Genomic DNA, 18,793 nt, shown 5'->3' on the forward strand with positions numbered 1-18,793 from the left:
ATCTGAAGCTCTACGGGAAGGAGTGGAGCCTACTCAACAGTTCTACTCAAGGAAAGGTGGAGAAATGATGGAAAAGCCACGCTTTAAAGACTTTCAAGTTCCTTTCAAACATGGATGGCAACTGGTGATTGCTCTATAACATACCAGAGTGGTTAAGAGCCTGGTCTCAGGCAGATCTGGGCCTAAATTCTGGTTCTTCCACTTACTTAATAGTTAAGTAAACCACTCAGTCTCAGAGCTTTCAATTGTGAAACAGAGAAAACAGCGAGCTCCTAGACTCATCTAAGGATCATGTAAGGAAATGCATGTGAAAGCTGAGAACATGCTTGGCACATCAGCGCAGAATAAATGTCTGCTGTTATTGCTCTTACTACTGTTGCTGATAAGCACATAAAGTAGGCCCCATTCTGTGCGCTAGAGATGAAAATAGGGCTGTACTCCTTGAAGAGCTCCATTATTGTTACTAAAGGATATGAAAGAAACAGGTCTTTGGAGCCTGCCACCTGGTTCATACCAGGGCTCTTCCTTTTAGATGACTTACTAACTGAACTTCAGCTTCCTCTTTTTAAAATGAGCATAATAATAGCACCTATCTTCCAGGTCTGTTGTGAATATTAAATGAGATAACAAACACAAAGGATTCAGTACATCTGACATAAGCACCCCAACATTGAAAATAAGCATTAACTACAGAATACAGAGCTGCACATACACAGGGTTTTTTTTTTGTTTTTTTTTTTTGCGGTACGCAGGCCTCTCACCACTGCGGCCTCTCCCGTTGCGGAGCACAGGCTCCGGACGCGCAGGCTCAGTGGCCATGGCTCGCGGGCCCAGCCGCTCCGCGGCATGTGGGATCCTCCCAGACCGGGGCACAAACCCGCGTCCCCTGCATCGACAGGTGGACTCTCAACCACTGCACCACCAAGGAAGCCCCATACCTAGGTTTTTATGAAATTTTTAAATGAAAAATCCTTAATGCTTTGCTTCATTAAAAAACCAAAAATTTTGGAATAGTGTTTGTTTCATGCTCTTTTGAAATAATAGAAAACTTTCCAATCTCCCAAGGGCTTTAGGACTATATACAATGAAAACACTTGTCTTTCACAAGCCTTTCTATTAAAAGAAATCTTTGTTTAATGGCTTACTTCCGCCTTTTTCCATATTTAGTCTAGTTATAGGTACCCCTCTGGCATTTCTATGTTTCTTCTCAGCTATCTTTTTTTTTTCTGAGCATGGAAGAAACATTCCATAAGCATTTTTAGCAATTATTTTGTGCTTCCTTTGACTCAGCAGGAAGTTTAAAAATTAATACGTGTAACAAAAATCAGTTTAGATAGCTTGATAATGTTTCTAGTTAAAAACACAGTGAATCTCTGCAACTTTTTTAAAAATCGAACTATTCTAAAATTAAAAGCTTATTTAAACACATATTGTAAATTGTTAACTTATTCAATTCTCATGTGTTTACCTACCTATAGCATTTTGTTTCTTACCCTTAATATTTTTGCCTCTCAAGGTCCCATACTTACAGCCCTCCCAATTAAAACTTGTAGCAACTTCCAGGACTTCCTTGGTGGTCCAGTGGTAAAGAATCTTCCAATGCAGTGTACGCGGGTTCGATCCCTGGTCAGGGAACTAAGATCCCACATGCCGTGGGGCAACTAAGCCCTTGAGCCGCCAACTACTGAGCTTGTGCACCTCAAGGAGAGAGCCCGTGTGCCACAAACTACAGAGCCCAGAAGCCCTGGAGCCCACGCGCTCTGGAGCCTGCGCATCACAACTAGAGAGAGAAAACCGGCACGCCACAACGAGAGAAGCCCACGCACCGCAACGAAGAGCCGGCATGCCTCAACAAAGATCCTGCAACTAAGACCAAATGCAGCCAAAAAATAATAATAAAATAAATAAATTAAGAAAAAAATTGTAGCAACTTCCAAATTGCTGAAGAGATTTAAAATCATAATAGTCTTATTACAACTGTATACTTTAAACCTGATAAACTAGAGAAGACAGTAAAAGAACTGACAGAAAACCTAAATGACAAAAACAAGAAACAGAGTGATTACAGATGGCAAATGATCCTACAAAGTAGGTGGTAACTGAAGAGACGTGCCAACTGCTCCCTAACCCTTACAATAATTGAGAATTTTTTTATACACACTCCAGGAAGTTCAAAGACTTTTTGATATTTTTTTTAACTGTTAAAGTCAAAAGTAATATATACAAATGGTAAAAAAAAAAAAAATTCAAATACTACAAACAGGTACATGTTCATCACCCCTTTATAGAAGTGAGCTAAAATCATAAAATTAGTCAACCTTGTGAGACATTTGGCCCATATCCTTATCAGCTAGGGTGGTAGTTTTCAAAGAACATTCCACTTCAGTATGGATTAGAAAGGACAAAGGGTGATGACCAGAGTTGGAAAGGAATTCTAACAGAAGAGATAGGAAGTCCAAAAGCCAATCTGCTTATGTGACTAGGACTAGCTCTTCACTAAAATCACCGTAAATTTCCCCTATAAGTCAACCCTCCTGTTAGTCTAACTGTGGACAAAAGATGCTTCAAAATAACTGTGACAATCCTAAATTTCCTAAAAAATAACACTGAAGCCTCTAACATCAAATCCTATTTATGCTGCATACTAGCTTTAAACTCTAAGGTACTAAATAGCAGTGTGATTAAAGTGATTAAAGCAGTGTACATTGTTAGTTTAATTATATAATTCACACTGTTGGAGCAGCCCTGGAGAAATGAAGGTGGGGCAGGGGGGAAAGGCCAGAGGCTATTAAAAAAAAGTTTTACGGAAGATTAAAGAGCAGGTGGAGGGAGCTTCCCTGGTGGCGCCATGGTTGAGAGTCCGCCTGCCGATGCAGGAGACACGGGTTCATGCCCCGGTCCGGGAAGATCCCACATGCCGCGGAGCGGCTGGGCCCGTGAGCCATGGCCGCTGAGCCTGCGCGTCCGGAGCCTGTGCTCCGCAACGGGAGAGGCCACAACAGTGAGAGACCCGCGTACCGAAAAAAAAAAAAAAAAAAAAGGAGCAGGTGGAGGAAAACAAAGGCTAAAAGAAAGGCCAGATATAAAACTGAGGAGGAGATATGGGGATATATGTATACATATAGCTGATTCACTTTAATATACAGCAGAAACTAACACAACATTGTAAAGCAATTATACTCCAATAAAGATGTTTAAAAAAAAAAAACTGAGGGTAGAGGCTAGACTGACCTCTTCTTTGGAGAACTCTGAATGAAGGAAAAGGCAGTACTTTAGAAAGATACGTATTTGCTTAGCTTGTGTGTTTAAGGAAAGCAATAAAGTGGGAATCAAGCCCTACAGCTGCACAAGGAAACTGTTGGGGATAATGGAAAAGTTCTATATCTTGATTATGATGGTAGTTACACGGCTGTATGCGTTTCTGAACTCATAAAACTTACACTAAAAAGAATAAATTTTACTGTATGTAAATTATAACTTAATCAACCTAACATTAAAAAAAGCTATTAACAGCTAAAATGCTGATTAACCTTATAAAGTTTATCACAAGTGAAGAAACAAAAACAAGAATAAGCATCTTTTTTTTACCTTGAACTTATTTTTTTTAATTGTAGTTGATTTACAATGTTGTGTTGGTTTCAGGTGTACAGCAAAGTGATTCAATCACATGTACACACACACACACACACACACACATACACGCATGCACTTTTTCAGTTTCTTTTCCATTAAAGGTTATTATAAGGTACTGAATATAGTTCCCTGCGATATTACAGCAGGACTTTGTTTTTACCTATTTTACATATAGTAGTGTGTATCTGTTAATCCCAAACTCCTAATTTATCCCTCTCTCCCATCTTTTCCCCTTTGGTAACCATGTTTGTTTTCTATGTCTGTGAATCTATTTCTGTTTTGTAAATAAGTGCCTTTGTATTTTTTTAGATCCCACATATAAGTGACACCATATGATATGTGCCTTTCTCTGTCTGACTTACTTCACTTAGTATGATAATCTCTAGGTCCATTCATGTTGCTGCAAATGGCATTATTTCATTCGTTTTTATGGCTAATATTCCTGTGTGTGTGTGTGTGTGTGTGTGTGTGTGTGTGTGTGTGTGTGTGTGTGTGTGTGTGTACCACATCTTCTTTATCCATTCCTCTGTCGATGGACACTTAGGCTGTTCCCATGTCTTGGCTATTATGAATAGTGCTGCTATGAACGTTGGGGTGCATGTTGTCTTTTCAAATTATAGTTTTCTCTGGATATATGTCCAGGAATGGGACTGCTGGATCATATGGTAACTCTATTTTTAGTTTTTTAAGGAAACTCCATGCTGTTTTCCATAGCAGCTGCACCAAATTACATTCCCACCAACAGTGTAGGAGGGTTCCCTTTCTTTACACCCCCTCCAGCATTTATTATTTGTAGATTTTTTGATGATGGTCATTCTGACCAGAGTGAGGTTAAATCTCAATGTAGTCTTGATTTACATTTCTCTAATAATTAGCAATGTTGAGCATCTTTTCATGTGCCTGTTGGTTATCTGTATGTCTTCTTTGGAGAAACGTCTCTTTAGGTCTTCTGCTCATTTTTTGACTGGGTCGTTTGTTTTTTTTTTTATATAGAGCCATATGAGCTGTTTGTATATTTTGGAGATTAATCCCTTGTCGGTCACACTGTTTGCAATTATTTTCTCCCATTCTGTAGGTTGTCTTTTTGTTTTGTTGATGGTTTCCTTTGCTGTGCAAAAGCTCTTAAGTTTAACTAGGTCCCATTTGTTCATTTTTGCTTTTAAGAATAGCATCTTTTAACTATTTGGGTTGATGTTTTACAATGTTGAAAAATCTAAGCAAACTGTTTGAGGTATATAATGAAGCATGGTTTTTAAATTCTGTTCCCATCTTCCACCGTTAGTGTCTCTCTTAAATGGAAACTGTAGTTTCTGACATTTTTCCCGTGTAACCCAGTGGCTGAGGTTTTCAGCCAGCAACAGGAGCTGCAATGTCACGCAAAGAGACTCAGCACCCAGCTCTCTCAGGGCCTTTCTTCTGGCTCTAGACATAGAGAAGCAGACACATCTACCATATGCTCCACAACCAGAGAACAAGCTAAATGCTATAAACCTGTTTATTTCTAGACTCCTATTATGTTCAAAGCTTTTTTCTCTTTGATTTTCCTCCCATCCTCAGAGAAGTCTTGCCTCAAGGTTACCCCAAGAGTCTACCTTAATGCCAAGAAGTCTTTCCAGAGCCCCCATGCCAGTTAGATGCTTCCATAGCACCCTACGGATTGCTTCTCACACTATTCCATAGGTAGCTGTTTCTGGATCCATTTCCTCTAAAACTCAAGGCCAAAATGCTGAAGAAGGGCCGAGACTTATTTTTTTGTAGTCCCAGCATGCAGCTAGTTCCTGACAGAGAAGAAGCACCCAATACAAGTTTCTTGAATGATATTCTAAAAAAGTACTTCTGTCCACTCTGAGAAAATGTACATCTATACAGTTTTACCTATAAGTTCAAAAAATCTATCTAGGGCCTACAATCCCTGCAGAGACTTCCTGGGTTCAGATGCCTAGTTTCATCTTGGCTATACAATGGGATGAGCAGAGGGTCAGTTGTCCACATCTGATCTAGAATAAGGAAAAGGAATTAGTAAAATGTCCCCAAGGAATTACAGGGCAGAAAGGATTATAGGTAGGTATGGGCCACCCACTCTTTTTTTTTTTGTTTAATTCTTCCAGTGCCAATCTTGCAGGTTCAGGGTTGTCCTGTAGTAAATAAAAATAATGGAAATTCCCTCACAGTTGTACCACAGATGAAGATGTGGGATAGGAGAACTTCACAGATGTATTGTTCTTATCTGATTATAAGACACAAAATGCCTACATAAAATATACACTTGGAGAGTATAATAATAAATTAATCTATATTAGGCCTTGCAACATATGGGCCAAGGTCCAAAAAGGTTCTCTATATGGTGGGGGTTGCGGAGGGGGGAATGGTAATGTTCAGAGGAGTGGTACTACTACCTATATCCATGCTATAATTTTCCCAAGACACTCGATTCTGTGGGATTGGACCATCCCCAACTCTAGACACAGGGGGTGTGGTTAGAGACCCTTGTCTAACACTATCACCTAGAGTCTCTCAGAGTCAACCATGGGATTGATGTTAAAGTGGCCATATATTTACTATTACTATTTCTAAAGTGAAATAATAAATAAGTAACCAGAACAGAAGTAAGACTCATAGGCCTGTGGTCAGCCCCCTTAGTCACATCCCCTTCCTGAAATAAGTTTCCTGTATATAAAGGCATGTGAAGGAAGGTAGTCCTGGAGAAAATTAAAAACTGTTCAATTCATCATGGAATCAAAAGGCAGGGAATGAGTTTTAGCAATATTTGCCAAATTAGTATTAGTATTTTTAATTAGATTAGTAATTCTACATATTACCATTTTAAAATTTTACTTCAAGGAAAAGATGAGGCTCTCTGGTATCCACCCATGTCCCCAGGACCATTTCCTTAAATGCTACTACTACCTATTTCCTTTTTGTGGAATACTTTTACATTCAGGATCTAATGTTATCTTTTTTTTTTAATTAAAAAAAAATTTTTTTATACAGTAGGTTCTTATTAGTTATCCATTTTATACATATTAGTGTATATATGTCAATCCCAATCTCCCAATTCATCCCACCACCACCATCACCCCCCCACCCTGCTTTCCCCCTTTGGTGTCCACATGTTTGTTCTCTACATCTGTGTCTCTATTTCTGCCTTGCAAACCAGTTCATCTGTACCATTTTTCTAGATTCCACATATATGTGTTAATATACGATATTTGTTTTTCTCTTTCTGACTTACTTCACTCTGTATGACAGTCTCTAGGTCCATCCATACCTCTACAAATGACCCAATTTCATTCCTTTTATGGCTGAGTAATATTCCATTGTATATATGTACCACATCTTCTTTACAGGATCTAATGTTATCTCTACACACACGCAAAACAAGTCTCTAATGACTTTGCCATTAGCTGCTGACTACAGTTGGGAAATCTTCATCATGCTCAAAGCAAACCATCCTGTGTCATATCACGGCAGATCCTTGGCCAAATTGCCTCCAGTAAGTCTTTCAAAAAAGATGTGCAAACATTAGCTGCACAATATATTATAATTCACCTTCCAAAAGACAAATTAAAAAAATCTGTATTTTTACTCTGTACACGTATACTGTAACTTTCTCAGAATGCTTTATTATTATATTTAAACACGCTTTAATGTGTTTGTACTGATAAGACTAAGAGTAAGAAAAGCTCTCAGTTGTTTTGTGGAACAAAACAAAAAAATCTGTTGAAGCTAAATACCACATTGATACGATATTTTTCATGCCAATTCTCTATCTCAATCAAACAAACAAAAAGAGTTGACCCTATATAACTCCTCCCCATTCACAAATACACCCTCACCCTTTTGAGGACTATAAAACAAGAATGACAATCATAAATCAACCAGGGACTTTGTGTTCCTATCTAAATGAAAAATTTAGAGAATATTTTTCATATAATTTTCATATAAATGATAATGTACTTTATTGTCACCAGAGGTCATGGCCAGCCAGGTGATAACAGGTTTTAAGTTAGGGCTCAAAAGAACCCGTCAGTCCCAATACCTTCTTGAGTAGGCTCTGTATCTTCCCATATCTTTTATCTACTTCCCATCCCTCTCCATCCTCAACACTTAAGCTCAAACATTAAGCCTGGCGAGGAAAAAGACACTCTTACGGCCTCTCTAGAAAGCAATTAAATGGTCCAATGAAGCTGTACATGCTGACTGGTCCCTCCTTGCTAGTCAAAAACATTAACCTTATTTTTTTAAAAACTTTCCTTAAGTAGCTAAATATCAAGATAACTAAATGAATGTAATAATCAAGATTAACACTCACAAAATGGGGGCAAAGCATTATCCATGGCATAACTCCATAAATTGCGTTCTTCTTCTAAGCATAATTCAATAAAATATGGGCTCAATAGGCTTTTCAAAAACAAAACACGTATGTCAGAGAACAGACTGGTGGTTGCCAAAGGGGAGGAGGAAGTGAAATGTGTGATGGGGATCCAGAAGCACAAACTTTCAGTTATAAAATAAATAAGTCATGGGGATGTAAAGTAAAACATGGAGAATACAGTCAATAACATTGTATTAACTCTGTATGGTGACAGATGGTAACTAGACTTACAGTGGTGATCATTTAGCAATGCATACAAATGTTAAATTAAATCACTATGTTGTACATCTGAAAGTAATAAAATGTTGTATGTTAGTTATACCTCAATAAAAAATATATATATATATATGTGCTCACTGACAGAGCTAAAATGAAGTATTCAACACAGTAGGCAAGAATGAGTAAGTAAAACTTGACAACATAAAATTTCAATGTCTCTCTATAAGTATATCCTCCAATCTAGTATTTACAAAAAAATAGTTTTACCTAAAATGTAATCATCTGAATTGAAAAAGGCATTTGAGGTCAGTTTTCTGGGAACCAAAGAAGTAAACTACTGAAGATCTTCTAAAAATAAATACACTAAAATGGGGTCAACAAACTTTTTCCATAAAGGTCCAGAAAGGAAGTATTTCGGGTTTTGTAAGCCGTATAGTCTTCATCACAACTATTCAACTCTGCCATTGTAGTATCACAGCATTGTAACAGCTATAGACAATATGTAAATGAGTAAGTGTGGTTGTGTTCTGAAAACTTTATTTACAAAACAAGGTGGCCAACTCCTACACAAAAATATAGATCCTCTGTCATAACAATGTTTATATGCAAGGATGACATGAGAAATGTCACTCTAAATGGCTGTTCTCTGACAATAATTTCTTTTTAGTTAAGAGGGTACAGTATCACCTGCATTTAAAAAATAAAAACCTATGTTCAGGCTTCCCTGGTGGCACAGTGGTTAAGAATCTGCCTGCCAACACAGGGGACACGGGTTCGAGCCCTCGTCTGGGAAGATCGCACATGCTGCAGAGCAACTAAGCCCATGTGCCACAACTAATGAGCCTGTGCTCTAGAGCCCTCGAGCCACAACTACTGAGCCGCGTGCCACAACTACTGAAGCCCGCGCGCCTAGAGCCTGTGCTCCGCAACAAGAGAAGCCACCGCAATGACAAGCCCGGGCACTGCAACGAACAGTAGCCCCCGGTTGCTACAACTAGAGAAAGCCCGTACGCAGCAACGAAGACCCAACACAGCCAAAAACAAATAAATTTTTTTAAATGCTTAAAAAAAAAAAAAAGAACCTATGTTCACTAAATAATGTGTTTTGAAAGGAAAACTGACCTCTATATAACCTCTATGACCAGAGAGTAAAAAGCCTGGGGGTGGGGAGGAAAGGGAGGGAGCCGGAGGAGTGTAGGGGAAGCAAGGTGAATGAATATTAACCTATAATTTGTATTCTCAGAACTACTTGCCAAAGCTAATAGTTAACAGAGTATGTAAGACACATTTGTGCCCTCAAGAAGCTCATAACATAGTTAAAAGAGCAAACTTATTTTTTCCCTCTGCATTTCAAAACCCTCAACATTAAGGGCACATGGGATTATAAGAACATTTTTTTAAAAGATGCTCACAACCTAGACTTTAAAATAAAGACATATATATATATATATATATATATATATTTTTTTTTTTTTTTGCGGTACGCGGGCCTCTCACTGTTGTGGCCTCTCGCGTTGCGGAGCACAGGCTCCGGACGCGCAGGCTCAGCGGCCATGGCTCATGGGCCCAGCCGCTCCGCGGCATGTAGGATCTTCCCGGACCGGGGCACGAACCCCTGTCCCCTGCATCGGCAGGCGGACTCTCAACCACTGTGCCACCAGGGAAGCCCCCAAAGACATATTTTTAATGGAGACTTACATTTTTATAAACAGAAAGAGAAAAGACTTCATAAAATCATATTACATCCAGAATTCTATATTTCTTTCTTTTTATTTTTCTATATCAATTCAGCATTCCTATCAGTAACTACAGCTCACTGCAGGGGCATAGCCTCCTGAAAGGATTTGTCAAGACCTTGTTTGGAATGGTGGCGCTGAACTGGAAAAATCCCTAGGTGGTTCTGATCCCTCTACTTGCTTCCTCCCCCCGACTCCAATCCCCATGCCAAGAAACCCTACTATGTATCATAATCTTCTCTCAAAATACACAAAGGCAGATTTCTCCATTGTGAAAGCAGAATCCTGAATCATAAAATATACTGAAAGTAATCAATTTTTGTGCCTTCCTTCAAGGTAGGCTCTATCATCAAAAGGTTAAGTTTGTGTAACGAGAAAAAAAATTCCCAAGTCTGCAAGAATTAAGAAGAAAACCTTTATCCCCAGGTCTGTCATTAATCAGAAAAGTAAAGTCATTTCAACTAAGAATAAATTCCTAGCAAAAATATTAAGTATTTAAAGTGGGAAAATACATAATGTATAAATTTTTTATTATAATTTTAGGCCTACTCCCAAACATTCTTTTTTTAATCTGACTGAATTTACAACTAGTTCCTTTTTAAAATTATATACCTATCCAGAAGATTGCTCTAAATAATTTTTCAGGAGAAAATATCATTAATTCTACCACTTAAAAGCAGAAAAATAAATCACAGTACATCACTAGAGCGAAGGAAATCAAAGACTAAAATAGAAGACCCTAAAGAAAATATATATATATATATATATATATATATATATGCACACTGTAATTGGCAAGCACTACAGACAAGAGGAATTTTAACTTCAACATCAAAAATGAGAGTCCTCAAGGTGAACGCTTAGGTGGGATTTTTTTTTTTTTTTGCTTTGTTTTCTTTTTTTACCATGAACATGTAATTTATAATTTTTAAGTTTTATAACTGAAAGACAATTTTGACATATAGGAAAAAAAGTGCTCTTCACCAGGAACTACATTTAAGATTTTCTCATTAGAAGAAATATGAAGGACTCCATTAGCTTAAGCCACCAGATATGGTATACAAATGAATGCATGCAGTTATGTCCCAATAAAACTTTACAAAACACAAGCAGTGGTACAGCCCTCAGACAGTAGTTTGCCAAACTCCTGCTTAAAACAGCCCTGTTTTTAAACCAATATTAGATTATTTAAGATTACAGATACATAAGAGATAAACTATCTACATGCAATTATTCCACTCCATCAAGTCTTTTCTACCTTCAGTGAAAAATGCCACAAGCAGCAGTAGTCAAAACTGCTGACAGGAAAGGAAAGAAAGGTCACTGTGTTAACCAAACCTGTCCCTGAAACAATCACTTAATTTAGATCAATCATTCAACTCAGGATACATGGTCTCCTAGCCTCAAAGACTAGTAAGAAGACAACACATGCATACAAACAACTGCTACTAATTAGGCTGGCTTACTACCTCAGCATGATAGAAATAACCACGAACATCTGCAAAATGTTTCATGGTTTAACATGTTTCCATATGTTTTTTAAGAGAGTCTCATAACAACCCTGTGAAGTACAGAAAGCACTTGGTATCATTCTCATTTTACACAAAGCTCAAAAGCAGTAGAGCTAGGATTTGAACCTCCGATACTACCGCATTACACCTCTTCAGTGCAGCTTTCTGCTAGGAGCTGACAACAGAGGTGGAGGCATTTAGACTGAGCTTCAAAGAATGAGCAGGATTTTGATAGGTGAAGAGCCCGTAGCATTCCAAGGAAACAACATACACAGAAGTCTAGAAGCAGGGAAATACTATGCGTGTGAAGGGAATGCTGGGTTGGTTCAAGAAAGGCAGGCAAGGGAAATACAGCTAGAAAGATGGGTTGAAAGCATAGGGAGAGCTATAAGTACCTGACAGTGACTGTACATGACCCTATAGGCAATGAGAAATCAGATGGTTTGGAGATGGAAGAAAACATAATGAAGCTCTTACCATGTGTTTAAACAAAAGAACTGCCTCATATTCAAGGATATTAAGTTATGAGGTAGTGTTATAGGGAGATTAGACTTTCATAAGTGCTCTGCAGGACTGGATAGATGGGTCTAAAAGAAAGGAAAGTAGTAGCAGGCTATCTCTGTAGTTTCAATGTCTGAATTGATGGTTCCTACAGGTACCCTATAGTATCCCACCCCCAAAAGTTAAACCAGTGTCTGAAATTACCTTAAATTTTCCTACATTTTATCCAAAACTTACCGAATCTTCTGGAGGTTTCTGGATTTTTCCCCAATCCACAGAAGGTCCCTTTTCTTGTAAAAATCTATGAAATAGCTTCCGAAATCCATCAAGGTCTTTTTTAGTGTGCTATGAGAATAGAAGTCGTTGTTATAACTAGCAGAATGCTTAATATTTAATAAAAACAGACATATATTGTACATTTAAAATACCTTTCAGTGAAATTCTTATACGTTTAAAACATGGAGTACAGCAGAGACTTTTTTACACCCCAATTTAAAACTAAAGAGGAAAAAAAGCTAATAGGAACCACACTTAAAGGAATACAAGTAAACTCGCCATCTCCCACCTGTATCATGTAATCTGAACACCATTTGGCCTGTGGGAATTCCAACTGGTTCTCTACATTTACTCACCAATGTATTTCTTTACTTCTTTTAAGTGACAATTAATCTTCACCAAAAGAACAAGGAACAAAAATCAGCTAACCTCAAAACATTAAGTATAAATTGAAATTTGAAAATGAAAAGGATAATCTATTGATTTATAAGTAGAAAAGTAAACACCTACCTATTCTGGGAAACCTCTATCATAGCTGTCAGAGTAGCATAGTTCTGTTAGAACTGGCTCTTTGGAAAAGGCATGCAGGATATAAGGTTGATCAATTAACTTCTCACAATTTTAACTGAACACTGGTATCCATTTTTCCATCCAATGATACCAAAACACAGATCACATAAATTGTAATTTTGTTCTGATTCTTTCAAACTTTAGAAACTTACCAGAATTTAAAAAATAAAAAAGACAATGGTCTTATAATGGGCAAATATTGAAAATTCTTAATTATTGAGCAATCCTAATTTTTTAAATATATCACTACATCTTGTGCTTATTTCAGGCTAGATGATCAGTAGCAGCAATAGCAACTCAGTATGTAGATGGATGAAAGCAAAAACAGTGTAGGGTCCTTACTTCAAACTCATGTGATGGTGCTGTGGTGAGTATCTTTTCTAGTTCCTTCTTCACAGATAATTCTAGTTCTTGTCGAATGACTTCTTGGAACTGAGAAGCGCCATCTTGAGACATTGCTTTGCTGAGATCTTAAAACAAAAATATAAAAACCACAGACTGAGAACTCAGACAGCCATTCAAACAGCTGGTAAACCACAACCAATTTATTTCTGGTGTGCCAGCAAATGAAAAGGGCTCAATCTTCTGGTCCCATCAATCTCCAGGAGGATTTTAGCATTGTCAACTAGTTATGACTCAGTAATCATATGCACTCAAATTTGACTGTTTGGTACATCTATATGCTTTACAGGTGTATCTAAAATACTAAACACTTTGGGGGAGATGAAGCAGGTGGAAGTAAAATGATTAATCTTCATTTGAGCATATAGTTCCATCTCCGCTGATGTTTCCGTCCTAGCTGTCAAAGCTGGCAAAAAATGAGAACGCCTGGAATAACATTAATAAGGGCATATTTTATAGAACCTGTCCTTATGGAACTGCTGCCTCATAAGAGAACTGAAGGGTTTGGCAACTGAAGCCAAACTGACTCCTTCCTCCTCCAGGACAGATGAAAAATTTAAGGAATCCTTTCCATTTTAGAAGGGGAGCCACTCTAGTTCATATTCCTCCCTAAAGAAGAACCTCTTGAGAGATACTGGCTATTCCAAAGTGCCTCTACTTTCCTGGCATCAAAATTTTCATTTTAAAAGGAGAAGGGCACAGGGCTGCCTCCCTGTTTCTGGTTCCTAATTTCAGCCAAACTTTTCAATGCTCATGTGTGTTGGACAAGACTATCAAGACTTCTGGCATAGCTGGGCACCTCTATGACAGATGGATCTCACTAAAGGTGACAGAAATGCCCCTTAGATGAAAACAAACAAAGAAAAACGCAGAAAAAGAAAACATCCCAGGCCCAAGTACCTTAGGAGAAAAATACCAACAAGGTTGTTTTACATACTTCATTATCTAGACAGAAATTATCCTGTCTACTTCTTGTAAAATAAGGAACAATCGGATTATTGTTCACCCCCTCTTTATCCTCAATACCTAACTCAATCTTATTTTATAAATGTATTTTTGAAGCTTATGTTCAAACATTTCTTTTGATAGCTAGTTAGTTCTACAAATGTTGGTTAATTTAGCAAAACCATATTTCAATATACCTAAAAAACACTCCCACATACCATAAATTCCTTCATTTGTTATCTGGGCAGAAGGAAGCATATAGACAGAATTAAAGGCAACATAATCAATATTTTAAAGATAGTTTTGAGAGCAGAAATTAGTAAATTACTATTAAAAATTAGTAAATATGTAATTCCTGACATAATTTAATGTAGACAGCCTTTCCCAAACACCGAAAAATGTTAACAAATGAGTTATTTATCATAGCTCTTCAAAATAAAAAGTATACACACAATTTCCAACACATTAAAATTTTTAAAAATACCAGGGAGTTTGGTGAAAGCACACAACCTAATCCTAAAATAGTGTTTTCTAACTGTGCTTTTCTTAAAGGCTTAAGTTTATGGACTCTAGTAAAACTACCAAAATGACCCACACTGTAGTTCATAAATAACTTCTTTGTGAGCTAAGAAACATCATAAGAAACACACACCTGTATGTTCCATAAACAACATAAAGATATGTTTCAACTCGTAAGTAGCAATTTGATTATAATATGTAAAAAATGATGATAATGGATGAACACGTTAGCATAACTTTTTTTTTTTGCACATAAAGGGTTTACTTTAAATGTTTTAAGGATAGGATAGAGTTACATAATTATAAAATTACAGAATTAACAAATTGTTTATACTTATAAATGCAGAGAACAGGTAACTCTCTACACATTGTATGAAATAAAATTAAAATTAAAAATGAATTCAAGCTTGAAAGTTGAGGTCATTTACCTAATTTTAAAATGCAAATACGAAGACCTCTGAACTACATACATTCACTCAAACTGCACTAATGATGTAAAACACAAAAAGCACAGCATTCCCAAGGAACCACATACATTTCGACCATAATTATTTTCTGTTATAATAATTGTTCCTATTTTGTCTTCGGAGAACTTTTTTTTTTTTTAAGACAATCACCTCAAGAATGTTTTTAGACAGTACAATTTGTGACAATCAAAACATAGTCTTCCAGGGCTTCCCTGCTGGTGCAGTGGTTGAGAGTCTGCCTGCCGATGCAGGGGACACGGGTCCATGCCCCGGTCCGGGAGGATCCCAGTTGCCGCGGAGCAGCTAGGCCCGTGAGCCACAACTACTGGGCCTGTGCTCTAGAGCCCGCGAGCCACAACTATTGAGCCCTCGCAGCTAGAGCCCGTGCTGTGCAACAAGAGAAGCCACCGCAATGAGAAGCCCGCGCACCTCAACAAAGAGTAGCCCCCTCTCGCAGCAACTAGAGAAAGCCCGCGCGCAGCAACAAAGACCCAACGTAGCCAAAAAAAAAAAAAAAAAAAAAAAACTCGAGTTGTGACGAATATCCCTAACTTTGATTGGTTTGATATAGCACCAAATGCAGATGAAGAACAATCTGTATTCCTTCTACCCCTCTACAAATCTTAACTGCTTTTACAACAAAAAACGTTATAAGCCTATTTCCTCTTCCACCTCATTCCACTGCTGTTTCCTTCCCCTTCCCCTGGGCAAAGTGCTACTATGAAGTTCTGATTTTAAGTGATTAAAGAATAAGGGCTTTTAAGGAATAAAAATTTTCAATCTTAAGCAGCTGGCACAGACTAGGAAGCATGGAGCTAGAAACCATTTCCCTTTGCAGTGACCTCTTTTATCCATCCTGAATTTTTTAAGAAAGGTCTGGAATTTCTGGTAGGAAAAGAAGTATAGAACTCAGAAGCTTTCTTGGACTTAACATTCTCAGGTTACACTTCTGGCAATGGCAGCTGTGTTTCTAATGGAAGGTCAATTAAAGAATCCACTGAATAATGCAAGCTTTCTAACCTCCTAAGATGTTTTGTACCACCTCACTTCCTAGCAATAGAGAATTGATCCCCCTCCACTTTAGACAGAGCGTTTTAGGAATCAAACATTTCATTACCTCAATCATAAATCAAAACATTTTTAGACACGAGATGGAGCATTTAATCTACCCTCAACATTTTACAGATGACGAAACTGAGGGTGAAAAGTTAAATGACCTACCCAAAGTCACAGAGCAGGCTAATGCTGGAAGCAAAGCCAATTTATTCTGAGCCCAATTCCACCACAGTGAGGTAGAAATATCCTGCTCATTATTTCCCTCCTAGTCTGGCTCTCTTTAATCTTTGGCGCAAAATCCCCAAATAACACTCTCCTCAAAGCATGTCTATCAGAATGTCTTCTTATGCCCAGTTGGAACAGACAGGAAACTCCCTACCACATGAAACTGGATTTACTAGAATTGTCTTAGTTGACTTAATGACAATTTAGTAAATTGGGGATAGAACAAGCAGTAGGCCTTTCGAAACTTTTCCCGTACCTCAATTTCCTAATTCTTTCCTGTTTACGAGAACTAAGATTTCAACACCATTGACTTTCTCCTATCCAACTGGAGCCAAAAAAGGAGGGAGGGGAAGAGAAGAGGAGGAGGAAAGGAATAGAATTGAGAAGTAGGAAACAGCAAGTGATTGTTTTCATTTCTTAATTCAGGTATTTCATTTTATCCATTTCAGCAACTAAGAAGTGTACATAATACCCTTCCCTGACATCCTGATACTGGCAAACAAAACAACTTCACATTCCAAAGCAGAAAGCTAGCTTCACAAGGAGTAGGCCAGAGATAACACCTAGAGCAACGAAGAAGGTGAGGAGCCCTCCCTCCCAGGCCACCTCCCGTTAGATCTGATTAGTCCCAACCTTCCTTGGAAACCCACAATGAAAGGTACCCAAAGTCATAGAATTGGCAAGCTCACTTAATCTTAAACCAGGAAATGACCTGTGAGCCAAATAAGTACGAAACTCTAAGAACGTAATGGCAACTGGAAATAACCATGAATAAAGCCGAGGACATATGTTGAGTAGACTTGTGACTTATTAAACCTAACCAGCCTCTCCCGGGCTCTTACTGCAGTCCTTTAAACCAGTTGTTTGCGAATATTCCTCTAGAAAAGCTCTTATTCTTTGGATTCAGCTACCCAGTATTATCTTACATCTTCTCCTACCTCTCTAACCATACCTCAGTTTCCATAACTGGCTCCTTCTTTCTTCTCCTACTTCCTGGGTTTCCTAAGATTCTGTCCTCAGACCATTTTCGCCCTCAATTATTTCCTTATCGATCTCTTTACTGATAACTCCCAAATACATCCTGATCTTTTTTTCCTGAGCTCCAGGCTCACATTCCCTACTGCCTTCTAGACCTTTTGCACCTGGATACCCAGCTGGGTACCTCAAGCTCAACATGTCCAAAACAAAACTCATCATCTAAACTAAATTCATCTCCCTGCCTCCACCCCTCCCGCCCCGGCACCCCATGGCATTAACATTCTCCTAGTCACTCCGAGGTGACCTAGAAATCTCAGTCACAGTTGGCTCTTCCCTCCTTTCCCCTCACATTACATCCAATCCAATACCAAACTTCCTAATTGAACTGCCACCATTCCATTCATTGCTTTCCATTCCCACTACTGCTACTTTAATTTCACTCTCCTGGTCATGATGACAACAGCTTTCTAACTAGTCTACCCATCTGTCACTCTAATCTGGTGGTACCAGGCAGAATGGATTTGTTCCCTTAAACTGCAACTCTAATCTTGTCACTTCTCCATTTGATGGGAAAGAAATACAAATTCCTTAGCCAGGCATACCTTAAAAGCCAAGCTGAAGTACTTTTCTGAGTAGCCAAAGAAAGTGCTCAAGCAGAATGCCTAAAGGCTCCAAGTTCCTGTCTCAATAGTACTTCTAAAACTTCAATATGCATGCAGATCACCTGGAGGGCTTGTTAAAACACACGATTCCTGGGCAAGCTCCCAGAGATCCTGCCTCTGGGTCTGGAGTGAGGAGAATATGCATTTCAAATAACTGAATGCAGCCAGTATTGCCTTGAGTAGCTCTGATATAGACTCTACTCCATTTATTTGAACATGTTTGTATCAGCCATGCATATCAATCATCTTCCTACCCCATTGCTATTCTGGTCACCTATTCTCTGCCCCAAGGCCTTCAGAAATGGCACCAGGCCCAGATTGGTCTAAAGCCTTCCCAGGGACTGGTTTAAATGTGAAACATAAAATGATTCTGGCCAGTGAGCAACAAAGATATAGTTTGCAAAGACCTTTGGATAAAGGTGTTCCTCACTGAAAAAAGAGACACCTGAGAAAAAATAGTACCTTTTCCATCCCTGGCCACAATGAGTACGTGTCCACCCCTCACCTTCAGTTTCTTCTGCCATTTAGTGACTTTGAAGAAAGCTGACCCAATAACGAGACAAATATACTTAAGAGAAGGAAGAAAAGACTGATGCAGTCTTTGCACGGAATCAACCAACCCTGGAACATCCTACTTCAAGATTCATGTGATGTAAGTAAGTCCCTCATTTTTTAAGCCAACTGAGTTGGTATTTTTCTGCTCTATGAAATTAAAACC

General features: G+C 38.3%; 1 protein-coding gene across 4 annotated transcripts in view; it reads right to left on the reverse strand.

Moving 5' to 3' along the window:
• Window positions 1-18,793, reverse strand: part of UGP2 (UDP-glucose pyrophosphorylase 2) — a 50,959-nt gene that overhangs the window by 22,106 nt on the left and 10,060 nt on the right. For all 4 annotated transcript variants that reach the window (XM_060169384.1, XM_060169385.1, XM_060169383.1 and 1 more), the window contains exons 2-3: window positions 13,164-13,291; window positions 12,213-12,320 (exon numbers count right to left, since the gene is read on the reverse strand). In XM_060169384.1, the coding sequence (XP_060025367.1) occupies window positions 12,213-12,320; window positions 13,164-13,277 (222 nt within the window). In that variant the 5' untranslated portion in view covers window positions 13,278-13,291. The remainder of the gene's footprint in view (window positions 1-12,212; window positions 12,321-13,163; window positions 13,292-18,793) is intronic.

Source organism: Lagenorhynchus albirostris, chromosome 13, assembly GCF_949774975.1.
Source record: "Lagenorhynchus albirostris chromosome 13, mLagAlb1.1, whole genome shotgun sequence".
In the NCBI taxonomy this organism is placed as follows: domain Eukaryota; kingdom Metazoa; phylum Chordata; class Mammalia; order Artiodactyla; family Delphinidae; genus Lagenorhynchus; species Lagenorhynchus albirostris.